This window comes from Terrapene carolina, unplaced genomic scaffold, assembly GCF_002925995.2.
Source record: "Terrapene carolina triunguis isolate 2854851 unplaced genomic scaffold, T_m_triunguis-2.0 Scaffold58, whole genome shotgun sequence".
Lineage (NCBI taxonomy): Eukaryota > Metazoa > Chordata > Testudines > Emydidae > Terrapene > Terrapene triunguis.
In genome coordinates, this window is record NW_020664409.1 from 52307387 (window position 1) to 52318834 (window position 11448).

The 11448-nt window shown below is 40.7% G+C and overlaps 1 protein-coding gene across 1 annotated transcript in view; it reads left to right on the top strand.

The window, feature by feature from the left end:
- Positions 1-8630, top strand: part of CLVS1 (clavesin 1) — a 112379-nt gene extending 103749 nt beyond the window's left edge. Inside the window, exon 5 of the mRNA XM_024198454.2 lies at positions 8543-8630. Within this exon, the coding sequence (XP_024054222.2) occupies positions 8543-8630 (88 nt within the window). The remainder of the gene's footprint in view (positions 1-8542) is intronic.
- Positions 8631-11448: the final 2818 nt, after the last annotated feature.

Genomic DNA, 11448 nt, shown 5'->3' on the forward strand with positions numbered 1-11448 from the left:
GCTCCAATACTTCTGTTAGTCTTAAAGGTGCCACAGGACCCTCTGTTATACATATGTAAAGTCATTTGCATTCTCTCACATAGTTATGTATATACCCCTACATAATGATGTCATTTGAAAATTAAGGCTAAACTGCTGGAGAAACAACAGGGTTTTCTTGGCTTTCCCAACTTCAGAATATCCCCACCGAGGAGTGAATCGCCCCACTTGTTTTCATTTACTCTTTCAATAGTAAGAACATATCTGAGCATTACTCAAAGCTTCAGAAGTGAGCATGAGGATTCACTCTTCTTTCCACTTTGGATTTTCTCTAAGCAAGGTTAGTTTGGTAGAGAAGTCTAAGGTCATTGAATAGCTTTTAAGTACGGTCAGATATAGCTCTGAATGAGACATACTCCTGGGTTCCAACCCTGCAAAGACACTCATGCTTAACTGAACACAGGAAAACAGACTTAGTGAAATCAATTGAACTACTCGCATGCATAAAATTTAACACATGCATAATTGTTTGCAAGCTCAGGGCCTTACACAGGAACATTTTACATGTAGTGAATGCTACCCTCTACTAAGCGGTTAAACTCCAGCTCACCTGCCCCCTCCCCCCCTCACACACACACACTCCCAGCCCCTCATAAACCTGAGCACTTCCACTTTCAGATTTACTGAACAGTTTTATTGAACAAAAACCTCAGAATCTTGGATTCAATTGTGCCCACCCCTAACTCTATGAGGTTGAGTAGCATGGAGGGAGCTAGGCTTAGAAGGTTTTAGAAGGGAGCTAGGTTTAGTAACTGCAACAGGCGAAAAATATTGCCTCTCAATTTAAAATCCCCATTCAACAAGGCTCTTTTTATTCCAACGAGACTTAAGTGTTCTGCTGAATCAGGGCCATATTCTGTGCAGGGGTCATAGGGACTGAAGGACTTTGCAGACTGCTGAAGAAAGGAGTCACCTGATTTCTACTAAATGCCAGAGCCAAAACTGAGTTGCTATGTGGTCCTCTGAAAAAGGATTGATTGATGAATAATTGTACTCTCGACTGATACAATACAAATCCCCCTCTATCTCCAATATATACGAGACACTAATTTATGAGGAAAGATTTAGGACCCGATTTTTTTTTAATTACCTTTAAAATGGGCCTGCCATCCCCATTAAATGTGTAATTAACCGGTCTGTGAGAACAAACATTTGTGCTGCCAATTGGGATGGAGAGCAGCATTTTTCTTCTGCATAGTAAAGCTTGAAAGCTGCATTAAGTCAATGTTCAGTGGTAAACCTTTGAAAGAACAACCCTAACGTTTTGTTCAGAGTTACGTACATCTCAGAGTTATGAACAACCTCCATTCCCGAGGTGTTTGTAACTCTGAGGTTCTACTGTAGATAGAGACAGAACCACCTGGCTCAAACACATGTGAATCCTGCCCTGTAAACCCTCCCACCCTGCTTCTTTCATCATATAAATTGTGTACTCTCCACCAATCTGCTGATGACAGAGGTCCTGAAAGACCATGCACAAGATTACAGGTTAGACTCCTGCAAAGCAGTCTCACTAGTGTCTTAGATCTTTCACTAGTTTAGGTGAGGAAAATAGACTCCATGAAGAAAAAGCTTCAAGACATCTTAAGTAGAATATTATTTATGGAATACTAAATGCTGTGAGTCTGTGCCACAAGAATAAATACTTTTAATGCTTTTCTAGAAAAGAATACTTAAATGAGATTTAGCATCGACAGCTCCAAAATCCTAGACAATGAGGCATTAGCAGCATTACTATTCTTTCCTATCACATCATGTAAAGAAGTTCCATGGAAATTTCTTTTGTATATACTGCAGAAGGTGAAGTTTTATCCTAGAGGCAGGAGCAAAGGGCACTGGGGCTTTTATCATTGTGTGAACAACACAGGCTTACCTTGAGACAAGAAAAACTTCCAGGGGTGGAGGATGTCTTCTACTTTCCTTCAGTGGAAGCAGCTGTGATCCTTGGAGAACAAAGCCAGAGTTTACATGTCCAGCTCCTGCCCCCAAGCAGACCTCACTTCTAAATACAAAGTAAACCAGCATCCATTTTAGATCAGTGGGTTTTAGGGAGAAAACAGTCACTTGTTAGTGCTCTGACTAGCCCTAGCATTTTAGCTTGGCACGTCTAGCAATAACTTCAGATAATATTATCAGGAAGATGATTCATACTTTCTAAATCCAACTAATGTTTGGATGGCATTAAATTGGAATGAGTCACCAGCACAAAGTAAAATGTGTGTGGAGGATCACTTGGCATTACCACCTATGGGTTTAGAACAAAATGTTCAATTACCACAGAAGCAGCATGAATCCCAACGAGGTTATCAAAGGAGGCAGGGAATGAATACATGACTAAAGTGCTCAGGCTAACAACCATTCAGGATTCCTTTCTTCCATCGTGACTCATGTTTCCCTGAAATGCACAGGAAGGACTGAATACTTCATCCAGTTAAGGCAGCAAAACTTTCATTTGCTTCACTGGGAACATGGAAAGGGCCCAAAGTTTTCATCCTCCAACTCCCTTGTGACACTAGAGCCGGGAGGTAGGTATTGCATCCACAACCTTCATTTGAGTTGGGATGCTGGCATTCAGCAGAGATTTTTCAGCTTAGTCAGTCAATTGTGTTTTGCAGTATGAAAAACACTGAGACAAAAGATGTGCTTTGCAAGGCTGGAGTGATAGGTATTGTAAATTGTGGCAGCAAATGCTTTAAAAGAAAACCAGCAACTAAATCACTAAAATATAGTGAGGTGGGGACGATGACTGGATGGACCAGAAGACTGATAAAGGGATAATTCATCTTTCTTATTTAGATTATTGGTTCACATGTGGCCCAGGACGTAGTGACTTGAAAGTGGCTGTTTACCTTTGCCCCCACTGAGCAGAGACCCACACCACCAAACCCACCTCACAGTTGGCACCCTTGATGATTATCTTACTGGTGAGGCCCAGGAATTAATTGGCAGGAAGGATGAACTATCCCTGTGATACACTATTGTTGGAATAGAATATCCCATTCATGCATGGTGAAAATGGCCTTCAGAGCCAAGTAAATGCACATGCATTGGAGTTACATCATGGGTGAACTGGGACATAGGAGATACCTTCAGAAATGTACATTTAATTATACCCCCTTAGACCTACTTATGCCTACTTTACTCACACGTAAAGGAGACTACACAGGTCTGCCTTACACACTGAGAGTCTAGAAGGTGCAAGCTAAAGTATTCCCCATTCTACTTTAACTTACATCTTCTGGCTTCTTGGCATGTAAGTTAGACATGGACACAGAACAGGTGTAAGCAGGTCTAGGGGACTCTAAATTAACTGATACCACCTTACCCATCACTTCTGAATTTGGCACTTGGTAATCACTTAAAGGCAACAAAATAAAGACATTTTGGAATTATGAACTTCCATGTATTTGTGCCTTTCATTTACTAAGTGTTGCATCATGTTTATGCACGACACCGATAGGAAAACAGTCCCTGAGTTTTATCAGGAATGATGGTATAAGTCAAGGTAAATTCATCTATCATAAGTGCAAAATTTTGTACTGCCCACTTAACAGTTAAAATCAAAATGGCTTAAACTGGTATTTAAATGGTGTGGCTACAAGTTATATACACGATCAGGCAGCCTACACGGTCAGATTTCATTGATCGATTTTGATGAGTGATTGACAGAATTTCTGTGAAGAAAGTGTTAATACACCTTCCTCTATTTTGGTATTTCTGAGAAAAAGAAAGAAAGAAAGAAAACTTACTGTGAATCCTAGTTTTAATATTAGATTGAGCATACATCCTTAAATGCGGAGTTGAATCTATTTGTGCACATCTAGAACATTATTGCTTTCTATGAATTGAAGGCATTTGTTAGTGACACGAAGTAGGCCCAGAAACAGGAGCCAAGAATGTGAGTTTCACTGTTATAAAATTGGTATTTTGCTTATTTAACTGGTTTTTGCAGCTAGACAATATTATAATCTATGACAGGCAGAAGTGCCTTGTAAACAGGCAGTCTGTAATAGACCACAGCCTCTTTCTAAAATTAGGTAAAGTAATTACAGAATATAATATTTCAAGATGTATTTTAAAACACTAATACATTCATGTTGCAAACCTTCCACCAATTCACATCATCACATCAATAGGAGCACCCTGCCTACGGTGACCATAGGTCCTGTTTTGGCCAGTACAGTCCCTTTTTTAAGCCCTGTCTCAGCCATCCTGACTTTTTTGGCAAAAGTGGGCATTTATCCCCTTGGCTTTTGCCAACTTGATCAGTTGGCAAGAGCCAAGGGGACAAATGACCACTTTTGTGGGGCGGGGGGGAAGGTAGGGGGGCTGCTGAGGAATGTGTGGGGAGTGAGCGATGATACCAGGCGGGGCTCAGGTGACCAGCCTCGTGGGGGGGGGGCACGCAGGCAGAGGTCGGGCGAGTGGCTTGGGCAGACCCATTTGTGTGTATGGGGATTTGGGCAAGCGGCTAGGGCCAGCCCTGCAGTGGGGACGGGGGGGAGTGCTCGGGCTAGCCCCACATGGTGTCCTGTTTTCCCGTTGGGAAATATGGTCACCCTATTGCTGCCCACTGTGAAAGCTAGGACATTACGAGCCACATCCCCACTGGGGTAAATGGACAACATTCATTTCTGAGGAGCTATATTTTAGTAACTACTGGAGCCCATGTGCATGAAAAATTCCTTTTGAATCCCACTGAGAATTAACATACTCAAAAGCTGTTTCATTGTTTTCTTCCTAACTCCTTCCATAAACCAACCATCCAAAACAAACAAAAGCAAAACCCAACAACAAAATCCACCCAAAACACCTAAACTTTCATTTCCCAGCAAAAAAAATATCTGTGTTTAGAAAGTGAAAATCCGAACAGCACGGCTGGTTCTTTGTTGTGATTGCTTAGAGGTGCAGTTGAGATCAGGCAAGCTGTGCTGATTGTTTAAATCAGTACTCGGCCCCTTGGGTTAAGCTGGATTTAAGTATTAGAAAGAGAGCTCAGGAGAAAGGGCTGAATTATTTATTTTAGTGGAGGGGGGCTAAGCAGCTTCTAATGAAGACAAAGGGGAGAAAAAACAGATTATTGCTGTCACAGAGCTGGGCCACAGATAATGTTGAGGTTGGGTCCCTGTTTGTATTATTTTAATGCGCTGGGCATTGGCCATGGTTTATGCAGTGGCCTTGAATGTGGTGAACAAGTGCACTGTGATGCACCTAGAGGACAAGTATATTATGTTGAGGGATCTTTCAATACACATTCAGGCTATTTTAACTCAGACTGAAGGTGGCTTGGGGAAGGAGTGAAGGACTAGCCAGTGGGTGCAGGATTACATGTGCACATGTATGAGTTGTGGCTCCTATTCCAGCCCCTGAGCTGTACTAGTAGTAGCGGTGGCAGGGCTGCTCAGAGCCCTGTCAGTGAATTGGGGGATTCGCTCCCTCCCACCCCATTGTAGCTCTCCCACATGTAGATCATTTACCTAGGCTTTGTGTGCATGTGAATGTCACCCTCTAAGGCTAGAACGAGCACTGTACATTCCAAGCGCCTTTGCTTCTGTGAGGGAGAGCGCACATTCTCTGTGACATCAAGTTAATCACAGGAGGGGGCTTCTCACTTACGCTATAGTCATAGGGAAGGGGCTGCACTCATAAAACAAAGAAACGATTACCTGCTGCGCTGAGAGCACTAGGATTAGCTGCACAGAGCAGAAAGGGGTGAGGGAATATGATTTGAATGGTTTGCATAGGACCTTGCTTTTATGTCTCTTCCTCTCCACATCACTGGGCCACAGGAGGTTAATTATGTGTCAAATATGAACAGTGGTGGGTGACACATGGAAGAAATAGGCAATATGGACCCTGCAATCTAAGCAGAGAAACAAAACCCAGGTGCCCTGGATGCTCAGGTGCTTGAAGGGTGAATTAAACAAGTTGAAAGGCTTCAGGGGAGAAGCATGTTTAACAGAGGGAGATTGGAAGGCAGGAGATGAAGCACAGCATACCTGGTCCAGAAGGGAGTTCCAGGTGTATGGGCCCACATGAAAAAAAGGTGAGGAGCAGCAGCCTGGGAAGGATACAACAGAGGTGGTGAGACCTGCAGCCTTTCAGAGCAAAGACACCCAAGTGAGGAGTGATGATAAAGCTTGAACAGAGATGTCCAGAGGCGGCCACTGAAAGGCAGCATTTGGCAATCATGATATTTTTTCCATTATATGTAGAAGAGGAACTATCTGTGATATGTTTGCAAATGTTGATTTTTTTTTATTGCAACCACTAGGGGCATAAACCAAGCTTTGCAGAGGAAAGGACTGATAGACTATGAATGCTGTTTTTCCTCTTGGTTTCAGTTTCTTGATATATTACAGTAGTGTACATGCATAAATACAGAGAAAGAAAGAGAAAAAGAGACTATGTTCTTATTTGAACTCAGGTTGAATCATTTTCACATTTGTGTAATGTGTTTTTATGTACTAGAGCTGGGTCCAATCTCTATTTTTGTGTGAACTCAAACATAATGGATTCAGTAATCTTTGTGTATTAAAATGCATGAATTCTCCATGCAGTGGATATATTTGGGGAAATGTATTTTCATTGAAACATTTGATACAAAGACTTCATATTAAGTATCTAGTTCTTATGATCTAGAAAATCTAGAATGGTGCTGCTTGGAGATTTTTCAAGTTGAAAAAATAGCTAGTAAAAAAAAAAGTGCTATTTAAAAGTTTAGGGTTTAAGAAAAAGGTTTAGAAACTTGAAGACTACTAATTTACCAATCAGTCGTCACCAGGATTTGTCCTCTGTTCTCCGTACTGCAGGATGTATTCAAGTAATGATTCTTATCAATTCTCCAGCAGTATCTAACCGGTGAGCAGTGAGTCAGCTAGTGGTCAAACAGAGGTTATCATAATATTAAGAACTAGGAAATAGAGACATGCCCTGTAGATAATGAACTGGCAGTAACCCTGGATAACCGTATCAAGGAAATACTGTTCTTTAAAACCCTACTGATTATCATGTGGTTTATGATTTTATTTCTATCTTTTTTTAATTTTAAAACTTGAAATGATTTCCCCTTTGGTTTATTCTTAAATATTAAAACCAAGTGATTTTGCCCCAACAAACAACAAGTAAATTCCTGCCCCAAAACACAGATGATTGAGGCATGTAGACAAATCCCTTATCCCCCACTATAACAAGAAACATTATTGGCGCTACACAGCATATCTATTCTACCAAATACACTGGCCCTTCCCTTCTTCAATTGTGAGGACGGGGAAAGGTAGAGGCAAGTAGCTCCAGTAAAATGAATGTGTTTTATTTTTTCCTGTTAATTTAATGCATTCAGTTTTAGCTTTTGCATGTAATCTTGCCACTATCAAATTAAACTCCCCTTAATACTGACTCATTCACTCCTCTCTAACTGCTCATAGGCACACCACAAAGCTTAGCACTGAATGACAAACTATCAGCTTGAGGATGGAGAGATGGCTTTAAAATGGTCTGCTGTTTAAAGTGAGTTTATGCCAGCCAAGTTGTTTCAGGTAGAGAGGGTTGTGATCTAGAGATCTTAGCACAGGATGGGGAGCCAGGGACTCCTCTCTTCTCATCCTGGGTCTGACCCCATCTGTGGCTTTGGGCTCGTCACAGAAGCTCTGTACCTCAATTTCCCATATTTGTAAATCAGGGTTAATTCTTTCTTGCCAACCTCAAGGTATGTAGCAAGAATAAATTAGGCATCAGTCTTGCAAGGACAGGGCACACATGAGTAATTTTACATATCTGAGTAGTCCCATTAAAGTGTTTGCAGGATCAGGGCCTTATGGCCTTGTCCAGAAAGCGAGCCCCTACATATCCCATTGTCTTCATTTCAGCACCTCACAAGAACCGCCATACTGGGTCAGACTAATGGTCCATCTAGCTCAGTATCCTGTCTTCCGACAGTGGCCAATGCTAGGTGCCCTAGAGGGAATGAACAGAACAGGTAATCATCAAGTGATCCTTTACCTGTGGCCCATTCCCAGCTTCTGGCAAAAAGAGGCTAGGGACACCATCCCTACCCATCCTGGCTAATAGCCATTGATGGACCTCTCCTCCATGAATTTATCTAGTTCTTTTTTGAACCCTGATACAGTCTTGCCCTTCACAACATCATCTGGCAAGGAGTTCCACAGGTTTACTGTGCGTTGTGTGAAGAAATACTTCCTTTTATTTGTTTTCAACCTCTCAGGGTCAGGCCTTTACTTTACAGTAAAGAACATAAATGATGATGAGTAAGTGTTAGATAGTTAAATTGGACATGTAATAAACAAGTGGTATTCCTGTTAAGTATATGTTTTCCAATGATTTTATATAAAATATATATATAGTAAAACCAATACTTTTATGCATTTCAATTGAGCACCGTAGAAAAAGCAAAGGTCACAAGATCCTGAAGAAGCTAAGGCAGGTTGAAGATATTAGTATTTCTGCCTTACTCTTTCTTAGCATGTGTGTGTTTTGCTTTCAGGTCTCAGTCTGTAGTGGAACCTGGCACGCTGAAACATGAGGAACTGGGTGAGAGCGAGAACACCCAACTTCTACTGGCTCTAGACTGAGTTCTGCATCACCAACACACACAAACGCATTGCCAAATTTCAACAGCACCAGAAAGCTGCGAAGCACACAACACGCTTTAAACACACTCTCTCTCTCTCTCTCTCTCTGTCTGTGTGTGCTTGAAAACAGGTCCTCCATTTTTCCAGACCAACTAACGATTGTCACCAGCCACCTGTCCGTGCAGCCAAAGCTAAACAAAGACAGAGATTTCTTTTGGTGCAGGATGCTAACTAAGATAAAGTAAGGAGTCTAGCTGTTAAAAAAAAAAAAAAGAATTATTCTTTTCTTTTTTCCTTTTTAGATTTGCAACATTAAAATGACTGAAAAGTGAAGGATGAACTCCTTTGTACACATACAAACGATGCACAGATGGAAGTTTTTCTGAGTCATTATGCAGGGATGCGCTTTAATTTCCTAAAACAAAGTTTAGATTAAGTGCATTTTAAAGTACAGTATCTTGAAGTTAACTTGTGCAGTCTAATTATTAGGTTTAATGTAGCTTGCAGACCTGAGATAACAGCATCTCCAATACCCTTCAATCCCTACCAAGGTTTTTTAAAAAACAAAATAAAACCCAAAACATCACCAGCATAATGTCATTCAACATTACAGTATGTGATGTGATATCCTGGCTGCTTGCAGGGTTCACTTATTTCTATACCCTGCAAAGATTATTCTTTATTTATGAAGCCTTTATAAAACTGTCAGCTAAATGTAATGAGCTATGTGGGCAGCAGACAGACACAATTTGAAATGCAATTATTTAATTTTACCAATGTGTTTTTCCACAGGCAACTCTACAGGGTGTGTGTGTGTGTGTGTGTGTGTGTGTGTGTGTGTGTGTCGGGGGGAAGTCATTGGAAAAAATTCACTGGTGATTAATGGTTCAATCCAGATTGTTTCATTTAGGTCACTACAGCAAATGAAAGCTCTGCAGAGCCATTTAACCCTCTTCCCTCCTGCAATCAGCTAAAGATGTAGCCAGAAGGATCTGCTGATTGCAGATGGTGGCTGTGGTTAAATCGGAAAGGGAAGACTTAGAATGAATTATATAACATAGTGCTTCGACTGGAAGGAAATGTGGAAGAACAGAAATGTAGAACTGAAATGCCAAAGATCAGTTTGTTATCTCTCTCTTTGCAAAATGAATCCCATCCCTACATTGAAATGGAAATAGATAAAAATAATAAAAAATATCCACTGTTAAGAAATTGCATCTGCTGTGACTTTATTTCTTCAAACCGTTGTATAATTCTTTTGCGTGCACTTTTTACCTTCCATTCAGTTGTGCTACATGGCATTTATTAGAACAAGTGGTCGGTGCCCATATGTCAAATAAGGTAATTGTAAGCCAGATACACAACATGAGTTGACAGTGGACAGCATACTACTCTTTTAAATATGCCTCGGGTAGGGCCACATAACTTGTGAGTGGTAAACTGAAGCGATGACATAGTTCAACTGGGCATAGTCATCTCTAATGAATGAAAATAAAATGTGTAACCTCTAACCGACATAGAATATCACACTTATACGTGGCCAGAAGGGGTCTGTCAAATACTATCATACAAAACTAGGGATTAATACAGCTGCTAATGTTACATGCAGAATAATTGCAGAAAGTGTATAATTGGTTTGTATTTCTCAGCAGTATGGGGTAGATATAGGGCTTGATCTGCAAGGTGCTAAGAGCTCTGCAAGGTGATGCTGACGTCAACAAGTATTGAGTAGGGTGACCAGATGTCCCGATTTTATAGGGACGGTCCCGATTTTTGGGTCTTTTTCTTATATAGGCTATTACCCCCCACCCCCGTCCTGATTTTTCACACTTGCTGTCTGGTCACCCTAGTGTTGAGGGCCCTAAGCACTTCGCAGGAATGCCCTGAACCACAGATGAGCACTCAGCATGTTTCAAGATTGAAGCCATACATCTTAGGGATCCCTCCCCCACACGTTAAAATCCATGGTAGAATACACTAGACACATTGGCAGGTAGTGTAACATAGCATTGCTCCACTGGCTTCAATGGAGACTGTACTGTAGTGTCACTAAGAGAGAGATGCCTTGTTTTACAGCCTTTCTAGTTAACACACTTACCTGTGTTGCCACTGAAATGATACTCTCACGAGAACAGTGATCTAACATTTTGTAAGTCATGAGGTAGAGAGAAAGAAGACTAAGAAAATTTTAGCTGGGGAATTCTGCAATACATTTTAGTAGCCTGAGTTTATTTAAGTCAGAGTCGTGCAGCTGAAGTGTTTTGAAAGCCATTGAATTCCTAGTCCATGAGCATCAGTCTCTATAAAAGATTAGAAAGCCCATTAAGCTGTTATGACTAAAACATACAATGGTGACATGAATAAACATCTGTGTTGGCCTGTAATATATATCCCAAAATATCAGGGCATGAATATAAGATGGTGGTTCTCATTAAATTCTGCACATAGGTACATGATAACTATGAACAGGAAAAAGACATTTAATTTTTCACTGACCTTACTGGTATGATACAAACATTAGATTGTACGATCCTTCTCTGTCAAATTGCCTCCCTTTGTTGAATGAATATGAAGGACAAAATGTTTTACTGAAGATATTTGTCATTTTAAAAAGCATTTTCATTTGTTTCTTCCATTAGCATTTCCAACATAGAAAGGTTCTTTCTTGGGGAAAAACATCAGTTTGCAACCTAAAAAGCTTAACATGATGTGTCACGTATACTCTGTACAATTTTATAGGTTCCTCTATATGCTTACTGGGTGCACAGCTATTCCAATAACTACATCCAACAAAAAATAACGTTCTTGATTCCTTGCC